The 26,996-nt window shown below is 46.6% G+C and overlaps 1 protein-coding gene across 6 annotated transcripts; it reads right to left on the reverse strand.

Moving 5' to 3' along the window:
- LOC121594095 lies at positions 1-26,660 on the reverse strand. 6 transcript variants are annotated; one of them, XM_041917046.1, is made up of 12 exons: positions 26,141-26,660; positions 23,284-24,565; positions 15,536-16,709; positions 11,917-14,163; positions 10,619-11,814; positions 9,811-10,510; positions 9,074-9,275; positions 8,736-8,988; positions 8,509-8,604; positions 7,883-8,047; positions 7,257-7,485; positions 1-7,177 (listed from the first exon to the last, which is right to left on the reverse strand). In XM_041917046.1, exons 3-12 carry the CDS (start codon positions 16,332-16,334, stop codon positions 6,630-6,632), a joined length of 6,435 nt encoding a protein of 2,144 aa, XP_041772980.1. In that variant the 5' UTR covers positions 16,335-16,709; positions 23,284-24,565; positions 26,141-26,660; the 3' UTR covers positions 1-6,629. The 6 variants fall into 6 exon arrangements, with proteins under 6 accessions (XP_041772980.1, XP_041772977.1, XP_041772976.1 ...); XM_041917043.1 differs by having other exon boundaries at positions 9,811-11,814; positions 26,384-26,660; XM_041917042.1 differs by having other exon boundaries at positions 9,811-11,814; positions 26,350-26,660.
- Between the last annotated feature and the right edge of the window lie 336 nt (positions 26,661-26,996).

Genomic DNA, 26,996 nt, shown 5'->3' on the forward strand with positions numbered 1-26,996 from the left:
TTTCCTTTCTTTTGAACTCATACACACTAGTTTCAGTTCTTGCTGGTAGTAAATCGAAAGGAACAGGTTGGCCCAGAGTTGTACGTCACCATCAACTCCAGCAGCGCGCGCGCTTAGCAAAATTCGGCTGGTTGCGAGTTAAATTTTAGCGGGAGTCCCGTCCCCAGTTACACAGAGCACGAAGGATTACACAGTTAATAGATAAACAAACGGGTGTATCGATTGCATCTTTGTTTCCCCAATATTCCCGCCGCTGTTTTCTCGCTGGTTCAAGTGATAGTAGACAACATATACAAGGATTACTGTGATGGAAAAAAAACAAAACACATGTATTTCCCTCCCCATAGATTTGCATCAATTTCCCATCAGCTTACGTCTTCCGGAGTGGCCTACGAGGCCGCGTAGTACGTGTATCAGTTTCTTCTCTTTTTAGCTCTTTATTTTGCTTCTTTTTTTTGTTCATTATCTGCCAATAATAAGGTGTTCCGATAAAAGTATTCGGAGGCAGGAGTTTCACTCTCACTTGTTTTGCTTTTGTGTCTTACAAACTTACACCATCATTTTCTCAGTCACCGGAAAGATTTAAAGCAGTGACACTCTAATTCTCTGCAAATGATGGATGAGCGATAGATTATAGCTTTCCTGCAGGTTGGTGTATGATGGGGTGGGCCAGACTTCTAAAAAAGCAATAGCCGGACTTTCTCACCCCCCGCCCCTCCCCGCTATTTGGCTACATCAACCAACAAAACGTAGCACAAAAAGGCATTAACAAAACGAAGACAATATAAAAAACAAAGCATAAATAATGATTAAAGAATAGAGTGTTAATTATAATAGCAAAACATCGTATCTGCGCTTAGCGAAAACACAAATCAACAAATCTGTATCCACCACCATTTGCATCCAACCAGAACGGAACAGAACAGCGTGGGTAAGTTAAAGTTCGCGCCTGGGGGATGATAATGCTACGCGTGGAGTGTGGCCGGTACGAGACGGTACGATATCTCAGCTAGATCTATCTTGATCATCTACAATCAAGCTTTTCACACCTGTTATGCGACACGGCTGCAGAATTAGAACAATGTTTAAATACTTTTGTAATAAAATAAGCAGCAATCGGGAGGAGTCGCCTTTGCCAACTCTGGCAGACGTCGTTCGTGTATTGAGCAGCTTGAGAGCTTGAGAGAACAACCTTGCCAACGAGTTGTTTTGCCTGAGTTACGGTTGAAAAATAATTTACCCCACCTCTTTCCAAGCGCGTCGCTTTGCCGTTTCACTATTCTAAGTTAATAAACGAACAATCCCCACTAACACACACACACATACACACATAGACACAGGCAGATTAGAGAGTAGAAAAAAGGAACCAAGTATCAACATTACCAGCACGATCGTTTGATTATACAAGGCAAGGCGAATTACACGACGAAAGACAGGTAAATCAAGATTAATGAAAAAGAAAAGTAATAAAAAAAACGAATAAAACAATTAAATAGACTTAGAGGACGATAGTACAAAGTGGCGCGAGTGCGAAGTATGTGAAAAGATGAGCACACCACGTTAAACTGAAACTGATTCTAATTCTAACTAACAAAACAAACCCTAACTCATCCCTAACAACAAAACAACGCACACACACACACACGCGATCGATCACCCATCCCATGCGTGCCGATCCACGATCACACCAACCATACAACATGCCTGTCCAGCACCCCGCCACACAAACCCTTATATTTTTTCTTACAGAATCACACACACGCCGGAAAGCACACCTATTGGTAAGCTATGCTACACAAAAAAAAGGTTCTTGGTTTTGGATATTGCCTATACCACCTAATGATTTCCGCTTTCCCGTTTCGTATGTTTCGTGTATGTTCTCTCCTTTATCTTCTATCGCCACAAACGAAAGAAAAATGAAAAAAACAACTCAGTCCTTTTCACACACGTGGTTCGTAAGGATACAGCGAATTCGGGGCCCGACGGCGGGGAGAAGTGGTAGCGATGGACACCTTTTCTACCACATCTCGCTCTTGTTTTACGATTAATAAGTGCACTTATCTAAAATATATATATATATATTTTTGTTTTACATTTTATCGCGCGCACACACTCATATGCACACACTCACACGTAAACATGCACACCACACGAACCACTCCTCACCTTGTGGCAGGTGGTGTTAGCACTGATCATGTGCCATACTATATTGTTTGGTTCATGTGCTGCCACACCTTCAAACACCTGCTGAATTGCAAGAGATCAGCTCTACACTACACAGTTCTCTCAACACATTGTGTGCACTACTGGTGGGTTAGTGAGTGTTAGAAGAGTCCACGCAGCATCGATATAGCTTATGATCCTCACACAAGGAGGACTCACGGTTCTTTGCTGTAGACGTAGGCGTAGGTTTTAAATGGCGATTCCCTGTTTCTTGCTGGACGACATACTCACGCAACTACATCACACTATTGCCGATCGCTAGTAGTGTGATGTGAAACGTGCTTGAGTTCTACTTTACGCCAAATGCCTACGGAAGCCGAACAGCATTTGCTGATGACTGATGAAGGTTCTCCTATGTTTTTTTTTTCTTTTTTTTTGTGTTAATGTTCTACACCGTGGGAAGGGCGCTTATTAATATCATACTGTGTTGTGTAAGTGTGGTTTTTAAATCGTGTACACTTATACACACACACACACACTGCTTGTTGATCAGTTGATCATCTCAACCGTACGGAAAGAGGTAGCAGCAGCCTGGCACATGTACTACAAGGGTTCTGTCCCGTCTATTTTCCTGATCGTTCCTTTCCTTTCGTATTTGGCTAGTATACTGGATTTATTAAGATTATACCCCTTTTCTCGCTCCATCACATTCATCATTAACGTCATTCCTGCTGATGAACGTGTACTGAACGCATACCTAACCTCGTTTTGCAGAGCATTTCAATGTTATTTAGCGATTTCGATCAGACTCCTATTTCCATCACTGTCTATAGTGATACACGTCAACACAGTTGCATTGGTCTGGGTTTAGTGTATCGTTTTTTTTTTTTTGGAATTTCGATTCTCTTAAAACAGTCATTAACAAATATTTCAAAATCCTAACACACCCACTAGGTCCGAGTGAGTGTTTCATTGTGAGTTCGTCTCTGAATGGGGTGTTGTGTACACATCGAACATACACAGAGTTTATGGTAGGTTCCATCATCCGCACAAACCACCATTTCTTTGGGGGTGGATTTTTTACTAATATAGCGCCGCTCGGTGTTGCTATTGTAACGTGCTAATCTTTAAAAAAAAAAAGTATGTTATTTGCAGGCGCCTTCTTTTAAACTTTGCATCGTGTAAGATGGTTTCGCCAATCGACACATTTTTTCTTCTTCAACGTAGCTGACGTCTATACGATCAAGTCTACATCGATCATGGTTTTACTGTACGGTATGTATATATTCCAGCGTGTCTCGTGTATTCTTTTCGAGGAGTACTCGTTCTCCTTGAAGATTGCATTGGGCGAGAGGCGTTGGAAGCCTAGATATTTTGTTACGCTTCGGAGTAGATAAATATATGTAAAAAAAAACACTTATCTAGACCACTTATGATTGATAACAAAAGCAGCATCTGTGTGCTGAATGCGACTCGTTTTGCAAACCCATGGACAACAACTTAAGAAAAAGAAAAAAACAAACAAGACGTATCGCACACGGGAAACAACTGAAACGGAATCAAAAGCCGAATGAATATGACGATGTGCACAAATCGAGAACCGTGTGACTAGCCTAAGAACATTGGATGGTTAATTGTTAACCAATCAAAGCGTTACCATTATCCCAAGCATCAAACATAATACAATGCGTACACCACACATCATCTAGTAACTCAGATGTTCAAAAGTCGTCTAATCTCCGCCGATTTCACATGCCTGTGCTTTGCAAAATACCTAATATGTTACCGTAATGATTAACTTTATACACAGCCCTCATTCTATAAGCATTCGCTTAAATTCTCTCCCCACCCTACACTTATGGTTTTTTTAATTAGTTTATTGTTTGCATTTGGGTTATGCGATGATGCACGGCGTACAGTAATCGTGTTGCGTTAATGGAGAGTTTATAGTTGTTTCCTGTTGCTTCCTACCGGTGCCGCATTCTATTATAGTAATGATTTTTCCTTCCCACTTTTGCAACATCAACCTTCCGCACACGTGCCGAATGAATTTCATTTCACACCAGATGTGCAGTTTATCCTTTACTACTCAATACTCGTGTTACATTGCGATTGGCACTGTCGCAAACCTCGACGCAAAAAGAAGGTTAAATTAACGCGAAGCGTGCTGGAGTAATGGTAGGTAAATCATTAAACTCAACTTACAAAACCGCGCTACCTTCTGCTTAACCTAAACCGGCAATTAAGCAAATACAAACGATATACACAATGTGCTACCGCTACCCAAATGATTTGAGGACATCGGCATCTAACGCGCACTTTTAAGGGTTAATGTGTAACACACACACACACTCCAAGCGAATTGTCATACAGCTTCTGTTAGGGACTATTTTCCTTCTGACTATCATTGAACGATTGCGTACATATCTACATAGCAGCTAAACATAATACAAGAAAACCGTCCATCAGCGATATAACATTAAAGATTTAATTATTAAATCTCAGCCTAAAGTGTTATTCTTCGCTTTTTACAGTTTCCTGCCAACTAATTCCTCTACACGGCCGGCAATGCATGCCGCCATCATCAAGCTATGCAGTGGATTTGTTTACCTACACTGGGACATGAGAAGATGTAATGGTGAAGAGACATTATGCATCCTTTAATTCCATACACTTTATAGATGTTCTTCCTCGATACTTAAGACTACTGCTCTATATGTCCAAATGACGATAACTTCTGTGAAAAGAAAACTTGCAAAAGTGTATTATTTACAAAAACAAAGTAATGAACGTATAGTCGAAAAGTTTAAACTCTTTCCAAATTGAAACAGCTGATACCATAGTTCTAGGCGTGCTTTTTGTCGTTGCTTCTTTTTTTTTTATTCCTTTACCAGATTTTCAACGAGCTAGCCAATCGGCCCAGCACATAACGCTGCGACGATGTCCAGACGACAGTAGTGACCGCTGTATCTCGTTTGCTCGTAGATACATGTATAGGTTTATTTGTTATGTGTTTTGTTCTTCTTGCTTTCCATTAGTTTGTTTTGTTCGGGAGGAAGTAGCATGGAGATGGGCAGCAACCGCAGCAAAGTAATTGCAAATCAAATGCTACTTCCTCCCGATCGTACAGCTGTTGGTATCGGAACGAATGTCGCTATGATAATGCGGCTTGCAGCAACTATATCTAAAGCTATCTACAGTGTCGGTGACTCGGCACGACTCGTTTGCCTTTTCATTTTCAACTACCGGAACTTTGCTGGTCCCGGCTAGCTTGAAGGAATAGTTCATCGCAATCCTGTGATTTTGCTTTCTCTTCATTAGTGATTCACCTTTTTTTGTTTTCTAGCGTACTAGTGTTTGTCTGCCTATGTGTGAATGTCATTCACTTGTGAAACTAACTATCTCACGTTTAATGGGGTTCTCTGTTAATTCTTTTTTTTTTTCATAATTTCCTCTCAATGATTTCCGTTTCGAACTCTCCATTTCTAAACGAGATTTCATGCAGGGGCACTAATCCATATCTAATGTTCTAAGTTACATTTTACCCTGGGAATATATGCGTAACGATAAACGAAGCTATGCAAGTAAACAAACGTGTGTGGAAACAAAAACAATTCCTAATCATGCTAAAACCCTGGGTTGTTATGTTTATCGCTAGTATTGTTGATGTTTGTTGTTTTATGTTCAGTTTTTATGTCGCGTCTTGGTCGCGGTTGTATTCTAATTTGTACACACCTACAGGAGGTAGGTTGCTTGGACACTCACCCTCACCCTGTACGGGGCAATTCATACTTCGCATCCGTTAGGTAGAGAGCGTGGCAGTCTTATTCGATCGCTCTAACCATCCTGCTCCCTGGCCATGATGGACCGCTTTACTTCCACTGGTGAAACGACGCCATAGCGGGAAGCATCCGAGGGGTGCAGACCAGTGTCTGCAGCTAGCATACAATTGCCCCGTTAATTGTATTTCTACACACCGCTGCTATTCACTGCACTAGACGCACGACAAGCAGCACACACCGTACACAGAACAGCAGCAGATAAGACCTGTGTGCGATAGGCTGCTTGAAGATCGCCGATGTTGTTCAGGTGAAACGTTCTCACGTTTCTACTAACGCACACGCGCGATTCGCCACTAATGTCACTCACAGCAGTCATTCATTTTATCAGTGTTCCCAAGCTCGTTTGAATCAAAACGATTCGATCGTTTGACTGCACTGTATCTCCACCTCCACCTACTGGGGCAGACCGGCCTCTTTCGTTTGGAAGAGTTTTTGATTATTTGTTTTTTACTGTCGTTTTTTTTTCAGCACAGCACAGCTACGAAGAAAATGTGTGTTTTGTTTCTTTTTTACCACTTATTCACTTCGTTACTGTTACCCTTTGGTTCCGGAAGTATTAGTTTTAGCGGTTTCTGTTTTTTTTTCTCTTTCTCTCTCTATTTTGCACGAAACAGTTTATTTTCTTTACTTGGAGTTGCCACCATAATGGCCACTATGGTTACTCTGCCCATGACCTCCACTTCCGTAATGATTGCCGCCACTGTTGCCGTGCGTATTTCCGTAGCCACTGCTACCACCGTATCCGCCACCACTCGATCCACGACCATGATGATCGTTACTGTGATGATGCGCACTGTGCCGATCATTTCCACCGCCACCGGTGGAGTGAGATGAACCTCCACGACCACTGCCGCCACCACCACCACTACCAGCACCGCCTCCGGTACTACCATCACCACCACGGTCACTGTTCGGACCATGACTCTGCGTGTCCATTCGACGGTAGTACAGCAGATAGGGTACGCGCGGTGCGCGCGGACGCAACACATTGTACTCCGGTACCGGTTTAACGATACTGTCGTCATACCGAATCCAGCTGGCATAGCCGGTATGGTACACATCGGTAATGTAGTGTCCTTTCGACGCTTCCTTACCATCGTGGTACACCACGGCAAACAGCTTGTACTGCTTCTGCTTGGCTGAGTAGCTCTTACCCTTCGAGGACATCAATTCTGCAAAGAGGAAAGTGATTGCGTTAGTTAAGCTAGGTGCGGCTGATATCATTGCAGCGCTTGCAACAGGTTCACTCACTCGAATCGATTTTCAATTCAATCGGGAAGTCCAAGGTTTTCAGTATCTTAGTACAGCCATCCATTTTATAGTCGAAGCACTTCAGATGCAGTATAAGTACGACAGGCAGTTCCTCCAGTGTTACTTGCTGCCAGGCCGCTACCTCCTGCTTCGTTTTCGAACAGGTAACACCCTCCAGTTCGTCCCGACCAACCAACTGTTCCAGTGCCTCTTTCACAGAAGCAGCTTTCTGAAATGCGCATTATGATCGTAAAAAAATAATGAATTACTCAACGACGCATTAAAATGTTAAAATTTATAAGATTGAAGATGATCGTAAACATTTTAATAATCATTCAATTTGAAAGATAATTAGATTGAAAAAGTGATTGCTAATTAGGTATTTAAAAAAAAATCTTTACTTAACTTTTTTCGTTTCGTTTAAGTCGTTTAAATTGAATATAATCTAAATTTAAAATAAGAGATGTAATGCTAATTATGGAGAGCAATTTGAAATATGTGTTCTACAATAAAACAAATGAACTCTATACTGCTTCATGGCTATCTATTTTTAAATTCTATTTATAGAATGAACACGCATGAACTCTGATGAACTTTTGTCACAGGGTGTTCCTGCCAATACATACCTCTATATCAAGGGGAAGCGTGAAGAACGGCTGTATGTTGTAGGTCGGAGGAACACCGTCACGTTGCACACGAGATCGTAGTTTGCCTCGGAAGATATCGCTGATCGGTGATCGTCCAAAATCGGTCGTACGCGTTACCGTGCCCTTGTTGCCCTTGCAGATAACCTGTGAAAAATTAATTATAGGAAAAAATATTAGATTAAAACATACATTGAAAAACTACTATACATTTTGTACAAGGTTCAGAAACATTTATAGATGCATAAAATTGAATAAATAAAAACATAAATTTTTGTCCAAACTATTCTTGAAATGAACCTATTTTTAAAGTTCATTTCTACACAATAAGCGTTGGTGAACATTTTTATCTCCCCACCATTTTCAACAGATGCAGAAATGTACACACACTGCCTCTGTCCATGCTCGTGGTATGGTGGGGTGAAAGAATTGTATAAAAACTTTTTTCATAAATTAGAAAGAGAGCGCGCGCATCACATCGCGGGCTCGGATTGAGAATACATCTAAGGCCGTACGGGGTAACGAAGAACAGAGTTCCACGCACTTAACCGCACGACCGTCAATGTGTACCCTCTGCTCACGCTACAACGCAACTTAAACCAACTTACCATCCAATCGTCCGCGTCCTCCTCACCATGGACTTCACCGTTGGTAGGTTCCTCGCCATTCAAGTTGCCTTGATCAGTTTTGTTGAATTTTATGAACTGTCAAAGTACAATAATAGTATAATTTAAATGTTAGAGTTTCTAGATTACTTTGTTGCAACTAAATATACTCAATATAACTTAAATACATCATAGAAAATAACAAAATTATCTGTTTGTCGTTCACATACCTCAATCATCTCATCGTTTAGACGATTCAACACGCATCCAAGAAACTCTTCGGCGTCTTCCTGCCGTCCCTCGATCTGGAATATGTCCGACCGGATGCCATTCAGCATCTTGTAGATGACGGTCGGTTCGAACGGCGTGTCGACCTGTATTTCCGGTATGTCGTCCTTCTTACCCTTATCGCCACCACCGCGCTGCTGCTGCTGCGGTTTGGACCGTATCGGAAGCTGCGAGAACTCGTTCGCCAGTGCGCACCTGTATTCGTTGGAGGAAAAATTAATCCGCGGTTCCAACCAACCGTTCGGCAAATGTGCTCAGACAAGCACAGACGTATGCTTACATGGCATCGATGAACGGTTTCGGATGTTTAGAATTTTTCGCCGCCGGAAGGGTGCGAATTGTGCGCATCAGATGGTAAAACGGTGGGCATGCTATCAGCGCCTGCAGTATGGTATTGATGTAACAATAGTTAGACCGATTGATCAGACCGCGTGGCATCATGCTGATGTTGGTGTTATCAATGCTATATCCGCTAAGAAAATCTGGAAAAGCGCGACATGATTTGAATTTAAAAAATCAAGAGTTAATTAATTTGAAAAACAGCCATTCCCTTAGACAAGTATTTCTTAACCGAAGAGCCAAATTTAAACTTAAAAAATATGTTTGTTTCAACACTAATGCCACATTTCATCAGTATGGGGGAAAAGGGCAAACTCTCTGAGAAACGGGGTAGATGACGTTAGCAAGTGAACCACAAACTAATCAGAACGATCAGTCGGCGCAGCTACTCAGAAAACGTATCCATATTATTCTCTCCCATTTGTGTAACGCGTATATTACTCCACGGTATGACAGAGTAGTTCGCTGACTTCCAAATGGAATCTGTGTTTTTAAATTGAAAAGTTCTCTAACAATAATTCTATCAGCCCGAAAAAAACCCACATTATATTTATTTGCTTCTGCTTAGCAGCAGCAGCGGTGCTCCGAAAGAGATTCGAACTCATGCCGGCAAACAGCCCACCACATTAGAACACACGCATTAGAACTAACGGCTATCGAGTAGACCACTCTGCTTACCTCCGAATTTCAATGAAAATTCATCCTTCTGGTCGCCGGCGGTCGAAGCGGATGCAGCTGTTGCGTTCGCTGCCCCCTTCGAGGCAGCAGTCTGCTGTGCTCCCTTACCTCTGGCAGCGTTTGCCGACGTTGGTGTGGAGCCGCCCGTAGTGCCGCTGGCAGGAGTGGATGCCGCAGCAGATGAATATGACATGGGCACAGCTGGCGTCGCGGGCGTCTGATGGTTTCTATCGTACGGCTGCACCTTTGCGACCGGTTTTTTTGCACCGGTGGACGATGAGGAGGAGTCGATGCTGGACGGAGTGTTTCCTACAGCGGCAGTCGGTGGAGCAGTAGTAGCAGCCATTGCCGGTCCGCGGTTAGCAGTGGGTGGCGCAAAATTTATACCCGTCGACGTTACTGGTGCAGTAGCATGATGGTGCTGTGCAGTAGCGACGGTAGTACCGATCGATGCAACACCACTTTGGCCAGCTGCCGGTCCGCTGGCGCTAGCCGTGGAGAGTGCGGCGGAAGGTGGTATAGAGCTGACCGTTGCGGACGTCGCTGTGACTGCTGACGCTGAAACCGATAATGCGGCGGACGAAGACGCGGACGACGCCACCGCAGCAGACGACGACGACGACGATGACGAGGAGGAGGACGTTTGGAACAGGCTCGCCCAGGTTTTGTTGGGTTGCGGTGGCGCTCCACCAGGTGGTATCTGTGGCGGGGGCACAATGATGGGTGGTGGAATGTTTAATGGATGATCGGGTGGCGGTATGTTAAGTGGGTGGTTAATGATAACCGGCGCTTTGGTCGCGGACTTTACCGTATTAATGTTAGTAGAGGAGGAGATGGAGGAAGCGGCGGGCCTGGGTACATTTACCACATCTTGGTGGTGTTGCTTCGGCGTGTCCACCACCGCTGCTCCGACCGGCGCCGTCGGTGCTGGACCGGTCACTGCTGGTGCTGCTGCAGTCGTGGCAACTGTCCGCTGGGGAATTGCTTCCACCTTCTTCGATTCCATCTGGGGCGTCACGACTGCAGTCGATCCGCCACTCATGCTGCTGTTTCCTCCGCTAGCGTACGTGGACTGGCCACTGTTAGCCGCGCCCGATGAGCGCTGGCCATGATCAGGGAACGATTTCGGGCCTGCTGCTACTGCATGCGGCTGCTTTCCGGAAGCCGAACCCATCACCGTTGATGGCGGTGCCGTCGCCGTAGTTCCAACTAGCGTGCTGAACGGCACCGGAGAGGTGTTCTTGTGCTGGTGACCACCACCGATCACCGATCCGGGAAACTCCTTGTTCGGTATAGCCGATACAGAAACGGAAGCGGTACCTTTCTTCGGTCCAGCCCCGCCACTATTGTTCACCCAACCGCTTCCCGCATTCGATTGTCCTGCCACCGGTTGAGCGCCACTCGTGCGCTGAGAGGCTCCACCACCAACCACCGTGCCCGCCGCCGCTGCTGCAGTCGTCGTTGTGCGCCTGTGCTCCTGTTCCTTCAGCGTCAGCTTCTCCATCCGGTCCTGGGTGGCCTTCACCGAGTCGGGCTGCTGCTGTTCCGCACGACCTCTGGGCGGTGGTGCCTGCGATGCAACGGCTGCAGCGTATCCTAGCATTGGTGGCTGTTGCTGATGCTGTTGCTGTTGCGGCGGTAGGAATCCTTGATTTGGCACATCGGATGAGTTCGATTGTTTTCTGCCAGCGTTGCCATCCATCATCCCGCCCTGCACCACCCCCGCTGCCACCGCCGCCGTCTGCTCATTCTGCTGGTGATGGGAAGGTGTTGCGGTAGCAACATTTACAGTGGACGGCAGTGGCGATGGATGCGTCATGACGACGGCATCGACCAGCTTCGGTGAGGTAATGATGTCGGACTTGCGATTAGCGCTGTTGTTGTTGTTCGTGTCGTTGCCGTTGGCGTCGAGCAGATTGCTTGCAACTACACCAGCTGCTGCTACCGGTGTTTGTTGGGCCATTTGGAAAGGTTGATTGTTGGTTGATGGTGGAGGCTCTGTCACTGCAAAATTAAGCAAAAATCGTTTGGTGAATTGGTTGTGGACACTCCTCCCACCGGCCCTTCCCTCTAGCAGAAAAAAAACTCCCCCTCCAATATTCTTACCATTCACAGCGGCCCTTTGAGGGGGCGGTATATGCTGATAGTGCTGTTCCGGTGGCACCTGCTGCTGCTGCTGCTGCTGCTGCTGCTGCTGCTGCTGCTGCACTGGCATGTGATGCGGCGGCAGAGGATGGGCTTGAATGTACTGTGGCTCGACGATGAAATTGTTGTTCATGGGCGGCTGTGCTCCAGCACCGTCCATCGTCTGTCCGTGCTGTTGCTGCGATTCAGCCGGTGCTGGTACCATCGGCTGTTGCGGGGCAGCGCCGCCATGCACGTAACCGCCCGCGCCCATCATGTCCTCCGGCGGTGGAACACCCGGCACGACAACATTGTGCTGCCCGGTGGCCACGACCGGCGAGTGCATCGTTGTGTTTGAGTTGGAGCTCACCGGAATGCCACCGTTGCCGTTGTAATCCTCGCCCTGGGTATGCGAACCAGCCGGCCCAGCATGTGGCTGCTGCTGCTGCTGTTGTTGCGGCGCCGGTGGCGGTTGCTGCTGCATGATGTACTCCTCCGGCGGCGGTTGCATCGTAGCGATCGGGGCCGCTGCCATCTGCATCGTAAAGCCGGGCACATTGGGATCGAGCACGTGGTGACCCATCGCGGGCGGCGGAATCGCTTGCGGTGGCGGCCCCGGCGGCAACATGCCGCCCGCCGCACCGTCGTCCTCGTGCACGGGCAGATACTCGACCGTCTCGGGATGGTAGTCGAGCGCGATCGGTGGCGGCTGGGGCCACATGGCGGCCCCGGGATGCACACCCGGATCGTCATGGCCCCCGCCCTGGCCTCCGTGCGGTCCGCCACCGTCGTCGCCCTTGCCGTCGTCGTACATCTGATACTCGGACGGGATGTACGGCGGGAATATCAGGTTCGGGTAGGCGTGGATCGCCGGATTGTAGTACATCTGCATGTGCGGGGCGGGCATGAATAGCGGCGCACCGGAGGCGTGCTGTGCCATCGATGGAATCACGTAGAACCCACCGTGCAGGTTGCCGTACTGTGCGCCAGCGCCACCCATCATGGGCGGCCCCTCAATGTGCATCAGCTCGGGCGTATGCTGCGGTGGTGGATGTTGCTGCTGCTGCTGCTGCCCTTGCTGTCCTCCGCCACTGCCCGCGGTGGGAGGAGTTTGTTGCTGACCGGCCCCACCACCTCCCTGACCCTGTTGGGCTTGTTGTTGCTGCTGTTGCTGCTGCTGCTGCTGCTGCTGAACCTGATGCTGCAGTGCCGCCTGTTGCCCTGCTTGATGGTGCGACAGCGGCTGCATCACACCCTGCTGCTGCTGCTGCTGCTGCTGCTGCTGCTGATGCTGTAGCGCTTGGTGATAGTTTTGCTGATGCTGCTGCTGCTGCTGATGGTGGTACGACTGTTGCTGATGCTGCTGCACGTAATGCGGCACGTAGCCTCCCCGTGAGCGGGAATTGTTGCCGCCGCGATTGTTCCGTCCGCCCCGGCGCATCGTTCCGCGCCCCGACATCGTTACCGGTGCCGGCGGCATCAGCTGCATCTCCGGCCCGGCCCCAACGTCCGCCGGCATGTACGCACCGGGCGGCGTAGCCGTCGCGAGGTACGGCGAGATCGCCGGGTACCCGTGCACGCTCACGTTCGCGGTCAGGTTGCTGACGAACACGTTGTTCGGGACGGGTCCGGCCGTCGGTGGCAGCACCTGCACCGGGTACATGCCGTGCGGGGTCGGCTGCATGTAGGCCGAGGCCGGAATTTGTGCGTAGACCTGCTGCATCATCTGCTGCTGGTGCTGGTTCGCCACGGACACGGCCTGCTGCTGCATCTGCTGATTGCCGTTGTCCCGGTCGCTGTTGCGCCCCACGCCGTCCGCGCCGGCAGTGACACTGCCCGCACTACCGCCACCTCCTGCTCCGCCTCCACCTCTGCCACCAACATTGTGTGGCTGGGACTGGGGCGGGCCGGGCTGCTGGTGCTGCTGCCCTCCTGTCTGCTGCTGCTGCTGTTGATTGTTGTTAGCTGCCGAACCTAGCTGCTGCTGCTGTTGCTGCTGCTGCTGCTGCTGCTGAAGGTGATGCGGGTTGTTGGTGTGCGGAGGCATAGTCACTGCAGTTGCTACGGCAGTCCGTGCGATGACTTCTCCACCACCAACTTCTCCTCCGGCACCACCGGCTGCGGCGACGCTCGTGGCCGTCGGCTGGATCGCAAAACCGATCCACTGTTCTCCACTGGTTTGCGCCTGCTCCGTGTCGACGACGACCGCGCTACTGTTGCCTTCGTTCACTGCAAACGAGAGAAGAGGAGAAAGATCCAGTTTAGACGCAAAATTGCCAGTGGAGTGGGTTAGCAACAAAGCAACAAGTGGAAGGAAGGAACACACCGAATAGAAAACGGGGCAAAATGTAATGAGTGGCACGCGCTAGGTAAAGTATGAAACGAAACATAAATGTCGCGTACAAAGCGAATCGAGATAGTTACGGAAAGGGAGAAACACAAGAGCCTACAGACAGGCCCCCCGCGAGCCGCTCCGAGAGCGGCGCCCATCCAGGTGCACGTGGAATATGATTCGGTGCACCATGAACATCAACGATAGAGAGAAGTTTGTGTGTGTGTGTGTGTGTGTGTGTGTGTGTGTGTGTGAGAGAGAGAGAGAGAGAGAGAGAGAAAGAGAGAAAGAGAGAAAAGAAATTAACTAAAAACATAACAAACACATAAAATAAATTCGTTAGAAAATGAGTCAAACTTTTCGAACTGGTGGTAGTATAATGTGGTTTATTCCGAATTTGTTTTTTTACAATATTTTTTTTATATCTTTCTTATTCATCACGACCCAGGCATGGGGGTTTTGTGCATCTTCACGTAGTTTTAATCCCTTCTTTTTTTCTCATCTTGAACCATATGAGTGTGTAGATACAAAAATTATCTACACTTCAACTGTGCTACAGTTGCCATTTGTTTGTCTCTACAGTTTGTTCTGTTTTGCTTTCTTTTTTATTTTCCATCTTTTTTTTTCTTTTGTTTCAAATACCAGAAAGAAATGTTTTGTGCCAAATTATATAACTTTCAACCCATCAAAAATGAGAAGAAAAAACCGAAGAAGAATTCGAGTATAAAGGTTCGTATAAGGGTTCGTTAGTTTTGCTAAACAGACGAAAGTGTAAGCACTTTAAACTAATGATATAAACGTGCAAGTAAATGCTAAGAAACCCTTGAAACAGGTAAAGATACGCAATAGAAAGCTAGTGAAGAGCGAACAAGAGAGCGATAGTGAAACTACGTAATACTAAAGCAGGTGCTACAAATACCCAACATTGAGTGCATATTTCATGCCTGTCAGTAATCAAATCATTCAGCAAATCAGGGTGTAGTGAACTCAGCAATGAACTAACAATCCGGTAATACATTTCATAATTAAGTTGATATTCAAATACACAATGATTTTTTAAGTTACATTTAAAAAGCGAATTTTCAAAAGGCAGAACAAATGACGAAAAAAGAGAAAAATAAGATCTGCAATAAATGCAAACAATAGTAAATAAAAATGAGCAAAAACAAATAAAAAAAGAGCCAACATCAACACAAACGGGAAATGGTTAAAAGTGTGATTTCGTTTGGACAAAATGTCGGTTTGGCTTTTTGAAGCAACAACGCTTACCGAAAGTCGGCAGCGGTGGTGCTGATGATGTTGCTGTGGCCGAGACGATCGGTGGCGGCACAGGGCGAAGCGGCGGACCTCCTCCTCCTCCTCCTCCTCCCCCCGGCAACAGCGAAGGTCGGGCCATAAACCCAACATTACCGGCGGTGGGCAACAATACCGAAGACGGCACCGGCTGCTGCTGCTGCTGCTGCGGATGTTGCGGATGCTGGGGTTGATCCAGCAGCGCAAGCGAACGACTCGCAATAGGAACTAGGGAGTGTTTCCGGACCGGTACGAGCACCATTCCACCACCGTGCGGCGGTACCACTACAGCTCCTCCTCCCGCCGAGTCGCTTGCAATGACGAGGGGCGATGCTGCTGCCTCCAGCTGTTCGGCAAACTCTTTCCCAGGTGAGCGTGACTTTGAAGAACAGCCAACACCTCCGCCACCAATACCCATCATTGCCGTCGGTCTGGGCAAAATAACGACCGGCACTGGATCGAACGCACGTGCGTTCGGATTCAACCCGTTCTGATGTGGCAGCGGCGTCGTCAATCTCGGAGCAAACATCCGGACAGAGAACGAGTCTTTTCGAGGTGGCGACTGATGGTCCAACTCCTCCTTCCTTGAGGACCTCATCGCACCAGGCGGTGGGTGTTGGGGTGGTGGTGGTGGTGCGGTATTGGCCGGTCCGGAAGATGGAGGATACAGTATGCCCATCAGTGCGGCAGCATCAGTCTGGCCGGCATCGGTGAGATCTAGAAACTGGTAGGTGCTACCGGGGCCGCGCGTCTCGTCCTCGGTACGCTTCATCATCCGTCCCGGGGGTGGTGGGGCGGCGACGGCGGCTGCTGCTGTGAGGTGGCGGCGGCGGACTGCCCGCACCCGGCTTCCCGGCACCTGGGGCAGCAATCAGCACGACGTTCTCGGCGTTGCTCGTCGGTGGCAGCGGCGGCGATGGAGGTATGGAGGCGGTAGCTCATTTTCCCAGTCCTCCTTGTACCTCCTTCACCCGTCCGCAGATGTCACCGCGGTTGTCCGTGGAGCCGCGGACCAAACTAGCGGTGCCTCCTCGAAACCCACCCTCTAATACCCTTCCTTGCAACGCAACGTAGCACACAACGCACACGCAACACACACACACACACACTAGTAGCGCGTCGTTTCCGCTTCCGGTGTAGAAGAAGGTTCCTTTTTAATTTACGGATACTTTAAAAATATATATTCGATAAACAGATAAGGACACACACACACACGTACACAATCACTTTCTAGCAAGACACAGCAATCTACACGATTTGACCGTCGTAGTAGTTCTGCTACAAGAGAAACCTCCCAAATGTTCCATCATCTCTTCGTTACTAAATTCGCGTGTGGTATCGCACAGATACAAAATTTACACATGCAGAGTGAGATAGATAAAGAAGGAGGAAGAGAGGGAGAGAGGGAGCGGGATATTCTTCTCTCACACTATTATCAAACGAGAGAATAATCACTATTATCACTAGAGGAAGAAAAACGGGACGGAAGCTAGTGCTCTAATTTGCTTACAACAACTACTTTTTCGTTTTACTGATTGATCACATCACACAATCCGAAGATGGTAGCGAGAAATAGAGAGAAAGAGAGAGAAAGAGAGAAAGAGAGAGAAAGCAGTAGGAAGGGAAGAAAAGAAAAGAATACAAAATTACATTACACACACACAGATTTACATGAAGAAAATAAAGAAGAAAAAATACAACCGTTTAAAGCATCTACTACGGGATGACACAATAACAGCAGCACCAGCTCGGGGTGGTGATGAATATCATCAAATGTGATCTTGTTCCCTTCGTACCTAGGACGTATCTTATCATGCTGCAACACTTTGTTCTACGTTTATTACGATTTGATCGACACAATACCAAAAACAACACTATTCCGACTGCAACAAGATGGATTGGAAATGCTGATAACGTTAAATTGGTACATTATGACAGAGATGTGTATAATCACCAAAAACGTATGTTTTTGACGTTTTTGAAAATGTCTTAAAACCAAAAATATGAAACCTACAAGATTCTTCAACAACATTAGATCAACTGATAAAATAAATATACAAAAACATTTTATAAATTAATTTCAGACGTTCTTTTCCCTTTCTCGTAATAATAAATCAAAGCATTAGAAACATTATAGGAGCGTAACGTTATTCATGGATGTACCCCTATTCATTTTCATTGCAACAGGTGGTTGCTCCACGTGCTGATGTTTCAATTAACATTCTTCATAATGAAGGGAGCCTCCCTTTTCCGATTTTACCGTTCTGGTTATTTGGAATTTTACATTTGAAATTATATCAACATTCAATTTAAAGTCATTTTAGAGAATATTTTTTAAAAAAGTACTTTAACACGCTAACCAATACACATTCGGCCCATCCCTCCGCATATTAAAAACATGTTTAATATAGAAACAAAATTAAGACAGTAAACTACGAGTCTCGACGTATTATCTAAGTATGGTGAAAATATAAAATGATTAATAGTTGATTTCTGTGGGACATTTTTTTAATAAGCTGCTAAAATCCAAAAACAGCTTCTTTCTTTGGCACAACACAACCGTTGTCGGTCACGGCCTGTCTGTACCACACACTACTGGGGCTTGATTTTCAATGACTTACTTGGTTTTACACACAGCAGAAGAGTCAGTTCTGCGTATGGGGGCACGGCAGTCCATTTGGGGCTTGAACCCATGACTGGCATATTATTATGTCGTTCGAATTGACGACTGTACCATCAGACCGACCCAACAACAGCATAGTACATAGCTAAACAATTTCTAGCAAAATTCCTACGCTATTTCCTAAGCTAATTCCTAAGCTATATGCACATGTACTGTCGGATATGGTTTGTCGACAAGCAAATCAGTTTCTCAATCAAAACTGGAATGTATCGGTTCCAGACTCGGACCAAAATTCAAGAAATTCCAGAATTTAATGTATTGGGAATTACTATAGGATTACTATATGTATTAAACTCTATAGCATCCTTGTTGAACAAATCCAATAGGTGTTTCTAAGGAGCCTGTCCAGAAAGGATGCCATACAGTCCAATTTCCCACATGTAAAATTTACTTCCCATAAGAAAGAGTCAAGGAATAGTCCCAAAACTATGAGAACCTCTGGAAAACCCTGTAAGCATCATTTCCAGGAGCAGTTTAAGTTTATAATCGTCTTTAGGACCGGTATGAGTAGGACCGGCATGATCAGTTCCAGAGTTCAATCAGTTTCAGGCTGGAAATAGACGATCCGAGATCGTTGCGGTACCGCGAAAATCGCGTATGAGCTGTCAATTCTGTTATAAAATCTGACAGATAGGCGAGATAATCGCGGTCCGTGTATGGAACCTTCCGAGGTCTGGTGACGATTGAATGCGCCAAGAAGGAATAAATTTTTATAAATTTGCGAATCAAATTATTTATTTCACATAGTTTTTGCAAAATAAATAACTAAACTCGTTTTTATACACGTTTTTTTTTTTCAAACAAAACTTACCAGAAAAAGTAAAAAGAATCGGTTCGCGCTACCGCGATAATCTCAGGAATACCGAAGTTGGATATCTCTGCGAAACATTTCTACAACTGTTATAAACAAGGCGCGAAATTCGCGGTACCGCGACGATCTCGGTTCGTCTATTTACAGCCTCACAAACCTTATGGGTGTAATATCAACTCTTCAATTGGCATAGGTTCATGATCGGTGCCAGGACCCGGCTTCATTGTCGATTCCAGTACCGGTATGGGTTCATGAGCAGTTCCAGGACCGATTTGGGTTCGTGGACGGGTCCTGGAATGATATGGGTCGAGTTCTGGTTCCAGGACCGGTATAGGTTCAGGATCAGATCCAGTGTCGAAATGAGCCATGGTGAGTTTTTGAACTAATATGGGTACTTTATCTGTCTCAGGACAGGTCTGTTTTTTGGTCTCTTAAACGTATGGTCTGATCTCTTGGTCTCATTGAAACGATAAAACTGCCCAGTATTGTACCTTAATCCACGTTATAGATTTATTATGTATGAATTATTTATAGAATAGAATAGAATTATTTATTTATAGTTTTAATAAACTACAAAGCTCTGTCATACGACGATGTTTGTATTATTCTGAACAACGAATTCAAAAAACAAACATTAAATTTACAAACACAAAATACGACTTCTGATGATGAGATAACAAAAATCACTCCCCCCGCTAGTGTTTAAATTTACAAACACAAAATACGGCTTCTGAGGATGAGATAACAAAAATCACTCCCCCCGCTAGTGTTTATCAACGTAAAAGTGCTAAAGGAAGGGCAAAAAACCGTTTCCAATTGCACACACGCGACCCAACGCGGCCCAAAGGATTTGCAATTTTTACATCGAACGGGCGCAACCCAACCAACCCAAAAGCAGGAAATGGGATGCTATTGCAAGGAAATCGTCATCCGTCGCGTCTTCCGCCCCGGGAAGTTGGTGATGATTTCGTCGCTACCCCGTACCTCAAACAATGCAGTTTCTTTTTTTTTTCTTTTTCTCGCCCTCTCCTTCACTCTCCCATTCTTCCTCATGCTGCAACTTCGGCAGCATCTGCAACCCTATAAGGAAGCCCCTCCCGTGCCGCAGTTGAAAGGTAAGCGATATAATCATTAAGCTTCACACTTCACACATCGACGAGGAGGTGTGTGCGCGAAGAGAATTCAAAAGGAAAGAAATTCCACCAGCCGCACTTAGGCTATATTTGGCGTACGGGTGGTGATGTGCATCTTCTTGTGGGGTGGTATTGAGGTCATCGCATCATCATCGTGCAGCGCATGCCAATAAAAGAGAGAAGGTGGTAGTTACCCGTTGCTGCAATCGCGAATTGAGTTGCCGATGTTGGCGATTTTCTGTTCCTGATCTTGATTAGCTTTTTTTTATGTGCATATTATATTTGCAAAGTACCAAAAGCATATTTCCGAACCGATCAAGTATTGGTGGGTTGTAGAACTGTTTATGTTGAATTACTTCTAACTGAATAATTGCTTCGAACAAAACATCTTAACAAATCATTTGGATTCGAACTCACCTCTGATTCAGATGTATTTTGTTATTTTTCGTCTCAAATACTGGGAAAGACTAATTCGTTGTTGTTTATTGATTGCAGCATCAGAGACACATCAATTAGCTTTCCAATCTTCTACTAAATATCGTGAAATGCAAAATACTTTCTTTGAATCCAATTAATGTAATTGCTTCGCGTTGGCACATCATTAAACGATTTGCTAAATATTCGACAACATTGGCGATGCTTTCCTCGAACATAACAGGAACATTAGAATTCTATCTCAAAACAACTATATTAGAGGAAATTGGATATCTGGGGAGGAACATTATTTGAACTGGTGAAGAATTGCCTGTACATGACCGTATTGCAGTAAGTTCCGATAAATACATGGCTAGACATTTGCTAGACATCAATAGTCTTGTCTGTCTCGAATCGAATTCTTCTTAATCGAGTTTAAAAATATTTTCCAATGAATACGAAAAAACGGCGCGACATTCTTCGGTTTCAACATTTACTCAAAAAGATCGCAATCAATGTATGTTAGCAAACTGTTGCAGTGCTTCAGTAGGTTCAGAAGTACAAATTATTCACAAAACATTGAAGTCAAACTTGCAAAGTGTTCTTGGACATTTTGTTCTTGTCCACAACGACTGTCCTGCCCTGTGTCCGTTTTCCGATCTTGAACTGTTCGCCGGCATGACCTTTCCCTGTTCGCCCTCTAATTTCCTGTACGATAATGAGGGGTCAGCCCAATAGCTTGAAGAATTTACAGCCACGGCTGTGGTTTTGCAAATTTTCCATTTGTGTTTTTTAGATTCAAATACTTCGTGAGGAGTTAAAACTTTCAAGTATGAAACATTCAAAAACTTTCATCTGATTTGGCATACAGATTTGATTGGAAAGCAGATTCGATTTGCCCTGTAATTTTCTCGCTCGTTTTGAAGTTTTGCAAAGATTTTAAATCAATTTACGACCTAACGGCACTACTTCTGGCAAACTATGGCTGGGGTGTAACCAGACGTCATAAAACCTTTTGGTTCCTTCGTCCGACCAGAGAGCGCGCTTAGACACACAGCAAATGTTCGTTTTATCTATTTTGCTCTTCTTCCCTCTGCCTTCGGCTAGTCGGCATTAAATTCCCATTCAAACAAACCAGTGTGACACATCCGTCATCGCGAAACGCATTGAGCAATATACGCCACAGACGGGAGGGGGGGCACACACAATCACAGGCGCTGGCAATAGCCACAGCCGGAAAATTTGAGCCACACACACACACACACACGCAAACCGCGCCGAACCGGGCCAGGCAAAGGGACGGTGTTGACGTCGAATGCTGCGGTTTTCATGCTGCGGCATCTGTTTTCGCCATCGAGCGCGACACAGCGATGAAAAAAATAAGGTAAGAAAACGACCATTGGCATGCAGGCGGCAGAGCGGCGAAGCTTTTAGTGAGTGTGTTTCTTCACCGAGATCCACACAAACACACACGCACGCACACACACATACTGTATCTGTCCGTCTTTTCCTATGCCTACTTGTCTTGGTTGCATGGGTTTGCCGAAAATGGAAGGCATGGCTCCCAAACAAGGGAAACACATCCCCACCGACCCCCTTGGCCCGGAGAAGGCCTTCTAGTATGTGTCTAGTGGGTACGTGTGCGCGTCTATGGGCCCGCTTCTAAAAAGAGTATTTCTACGGGCAACACTGCTGCTGTGTATGTATAGGTATCTGTCCCCTCATGGATCTGTCATTTTTGCCTTCGCGGTCTTGCTGTAGAGTGTCAACCAGGCCTCGCCGCTGTCGCCGCGATGACGTTCGAGATTCCATTGACAAAGGTGATTTCATTTTCTTTTCGCTTCCTTTTCCCAAACACCATCGACTGCCTGATTTCCGGATCCCAACTCCGGACTCCGGGGCGTGAGGAGCAGGATGGCAAGGGTACCCACCCTTGCTGGATTACATAAAAAAATATGTCCAAAAAACACCAGCTTCCAGGGCGTGTGGGTGTGGAGGGAGAAGAAAACACCCAGCAGGCATGGTTTCTCCTCCCGACCCCAGCCGGCACAAAACGATACAGTGACACACACTGTCCCTCTCTCTTTCTGTAGCGTGGTACACTCGGTAAGCCGGTTTTAGTACCCCATTCCGCTCACGCACACACCACAAGCATGCTTCAAGGGGGAGTTTTGTTTCGCTTTGTCCCACACAAGGTAAAACAAAAAGGAAGTTTTTTTAAATAGTGAAACGGTGGCGGAGAGAATGGTGGTGGTTTGCACCGGAATGCAATCTGCTAGGCCAAACTTCTGGCTGCACTTCTATTTTTGGAGTCTGTCGAGCGATACCACCGAACATCTGTCATAGACGCATGAAGTACTGTCGTGAAACACCATCATCTTCCGCCAGCTCTAACGCGATGCGGGGAATTAAATACACAGTTTGCGCACACTATACAGAAAATAAGATACAATGCAATGAAGGGAAAACGTCAACAAGTTCCAACCAACTATCGTCGACCTCTTTGGCACATGATCCTAGAGGAGCGTTAACACCCCCAATCACAAAACAATTTGTTCTTCGAAATCGAACACAAATTAGTTTAGATTCATCTACAACAAAAAAATAACATAACCTCACAACAGAAAACTACACACCGAAACACACACATACAGACACTGACACATCGCAGTAAAAATCTTACCGTCTTAAGCAACTGCTGCTGCTGCTGCTCCATCGCATGGAGACGAAGGAAACAGTACATCCGCCGTCCGCACGACGTTCGTGGCGGATTGTCTGCTGCTGCTGCTGCTGCTGACGGTGTTCCGGGATACTACTGACGACTGCTGCAGTACGTAGTGGCTGGAAACGATGACGAAGACATTCGTCACTGGACGAAGCATCCACAAACACAGCAACGGCTCGCCAAGAGAGTATGCGTGCGTTTCTTTTTCTTCCTGCCTTATTGGAGCGCGCGCGCGAGCTGTCACTCCGACGTTGACGTCTTTTGACGTTTCGACGGCAAGAGTCCGAGTCCTGCCAACAACTACTGAAGCGATAAAACAAAGTGTGCGTACACACACACACACACAAGCAGTACACAGCAGTAACACGCACAGACTCCGCCGTGTTTTCTTGCACGGATCGTTCGAGGCTTCTGATTACTTTTGTTTTCGCTATTGACGTCGTCGCTGTCTAGCACACTCTATCACCACGGCGGCCCTTCTTGACACCAGCCCCGCGAATGTGATAGTGACGGGGTCGGAACTGTATCTAGACGGTGACTCGTCCCGCCATTCGACTCAGACGATGATTCCGCGAGTGTTTCGAAATTGGAGCTTTTCCTGCACGTTTCCACTTCCTTGTGACACACGCACGCAAATACACACACACACACTCTCTCTCTCTCTCTCTCTCAGACGGCACACATACACACCAATCACATTGGACTGCTCCTGAATGCCCAATTGCGGCGGCGGTGAAGAATTTTTGGGACGTGCTAATACACGCACGCACACACTATTTCACACACACACACAACCCCTTCACCAACTCACGACACACCACCACTTTTTCCCTTTTTTCTTGTAGCAATTTTACCCGAAAAAAAAACAACACAACAAACAATATGCACCAACAATAACAGAAATGTGTAACGATGTAAGGCTGAACTGTTCCGTCCTGGACCTCTCTCGGATTGGGGCCCTTTGTCGAGCTTCTTAGGGTGTTGTGGTGTGGTGGGGTGGATAAATTAGCACCGCATACCTCGTGTCTGGCTGCACAGGGCGAGAGAGATGCTGCTGCTACGCCTGCTACGATTTTAGTTTCGGGCTGGGCTTTGGAAAAATCTCGACCATATGTACGAGGAAACGAGGGGGCTTGATCTGCTCACCACAATGGGGCGTTTTTTTTTTTTTCGTCTGCACACAGATTTACTGCGGTTGGGAAATATCACACCCTAGAAGGAGGTTTGACACACGAGAAACCTATGGAGAGAGGAAGAAAGAGAGAGAGAAAGAGAGAGAGAAAAGGAAAAATTAATATTTCGATCAAAAATTGGTAGATTTTTTCGCGAAATTTGCACTTTGCAGCATGCAATCTTGCAGCCGGCGTGAAGGAACACAGCCCCGAAATTCGTGCTGTTTGCGTGTGTCTGTGTGTGGTAGTTTCACATCGCTATGCCTTCCCGTGTCTATTAGAGAAATGCACACAGGTTACAGAGTTCATCCGCCATTTCCCGAAAGTGCCGAAAATGTTGCACAAATAGCAAAAGAGCTAGCATCATCACCCGCACCGTTGTGCAAAAAGGCAGAGCTTGCAGCAGCACACAATTTTTGCACATATTATACACATCACACCCACACCCACACACAGACACACAAGCAGCAGTCATTGTGACAGCAGGGCGCCTTGCACGAAAATTCGCCCCCCACCACCACCAAACGGGCATGGACGAAAACGCATTTGCTGCACCTTTCCCAACACAGAATGAACACAATTTTCCACCAACTTTTCTCCCCCGCTTGGTGCCGGAAAAGGGTTGCTTGGCCGAATATCTCGATCTTTTTCGCAACCAAAGCCCACTCGGCTCCACTCCACTATCGCTATTTGACAGCTGTCTTGGCATGGGGGGGAGCTATCTAATTAGAAGCAAATAAATGTTCCCGTTTCATATCTCTTTATCTCTCTCTCTCTTTCTCCCTCTCGATCTTTTTAGCACTGTGCGACCGTGGTGTGCGTGCCGTGCATGCGTAAGTATGTGTGTGTGTGTGGGTATTACTGCGAGATTCACTATTCTGCGCTCTAGCCGTGGGGTCCCTCCAACTGCAGCCGAAATATGAAACCACAGCGACAACGGGTGTAATTGTACTCTTGGGAGAGGGTGGAGGGCGGGGAGTATACCTCTACCACCTCCGTCACCGCTTGCTACGACTTTAGTACAGCAGTTGTTCGACAGCGGATTTTGACACACAACCATCAGCACAGCAGCACACCGGAAGAACCTCGCACGCAGCGCACTTGCTGGCCAAAAAAAGAAGAAAGAAATAGAAGAAAACTGAAGTTTAACTCGTTTCCCACTTCTAGCCCATCCCTTGCTCAAGACCCACTCAAAAACTATCGCTCGTGATAGTCACCACCACCCTTGTCCTCTCTGTTCTGTCCCAAAGAATGATCTTTTTTCCGATTAGGCAACGTCGTTGGCGGCGGCGTAAAGGTCGAGTGCAGAGAGAAAAGTAGGCTCCCCTCCCCCCAGCGCGCGCCGTGTGTGTGTGTGTGTGTGTGTGTGTGTTTCCTAATTTGCTCACATACCGTTTTCTTTTCACACACACACTCACGCGAGCGCACGTAGTGACACACTCACATTTTCACACGCACGTACAGGCACGCACACCGGTACCTGGGCTGCACGGAAGGGTACGTCGCCGCTTTGAAGTAGAAAGGAACCGTGCAAAAGGGCCGCTGCAAAACGAGGTGGCTCTTCTTTCTCTCTTTACCCTCAACTCCAACCCAAGGGAACACAGACATACGCACACACACTCACACGCGCATTCACTACTCACACTCGGTGTCGTTCCCCGGTTGCTGCTCCGTTTGCAGGAAAAATGTTGAAGTCGGCTTCCCTTTTTCCGTTTTTTTCCTTCCTACATGCGCCCCTCTCCACCACTGACACACACACACACACACACGCGCAGAGGGCACCCGAAATGAAACTACGCACACTACGCCTTTAGCGCGAACCCCACGGTGGGGGGGACACACCGGACCGTACCGTACGACACGGGGCGGAGACGACACACACACACCGGTTTTGGGGCGGGGGGCACCCTCCTTCTGTTCTCTTTTCAAGGAAGCGCGCGCTGTGAGGTGCTCGAAACAACGCGTCGGAAAACCCCGGCAGGGCCGTCACGCGCGGGGATGCTTTTCACGCGGCTGCTTCGCACGGGGAAGAAAAGCGGCTCGCTCGAGTGGCTGGAACTTCTTCACGGGGTAAGCGGAAAAAATCTTCTGCCTTTCCTCGCACTCTGCGACGAGCGCCGACGTCGTACCGGATGTGAAAGAGCTTGCAAAATCGATGAACCCGCCCGCTGACAGCTGTCAGGCGCGGGATTCGTGTATAGTCGATTTCGCTCGCCCGTTCGTCGAGAGCGCGCCGAGCGCTTTCGTCGATTTCGATCAAGTGGCAATGACACAGTGGTCGCCGTGTTTACGAACAGAACAAAAAATTAAATTTGATTTTGTTTACACTTTCTATTCCATTTTTAGCAGATCTAATAATTTAAATAAATCATAAAAATACAATTTTTTATGTTTTAGCTATTTATTGATCTAAATATATATAATTTTATTGAAACGGCTCAACTTTGATTGTGTTCAATTTCCATGAAAGCTCGAGCAAAATATTTTACAAAATTTTCG

Source organism: Anopheles merus, chromosome 2L (genome assembly GCF_017562075.2).
Source record: "Anopheles merus strain MAF chromosome 2L, AmerM5.1, whole genome shotgun sequence".
NCBI lineage: Eukaryota > Metazoa > Arthropoda > Insecta > Diptera > Culicidae > Anopheles > Anopheles merus.

What these genes read in the sequence shown, in the direction of transcription:
- LOC121594095 (XM_041917043.1), bottom strand. Translation starts at nt 16,334, where the DNA reads ATGATGAAGCGTACCGAGGACGAGACGCGCGGCCCCGGTAGCACCTAC. An exon ending in TCAAAGGGCCGCTGTGAATG is followed by an intron (nt 11,815 to 11,916) that starts GTAAGAATATTG and finishes TTAATTTTGCAG; the next exon opens with TGACAGAGCCTCCACCATCA. An exon ending in AGGACGCGGACGATTGGATG is followed by an intron (nt 8,048 to 8,508) that starts GTAAGTTGGTTT and finishes AATTTTTCACAG; the next exon opens with GTTATCTGCAAGGGCAACAA.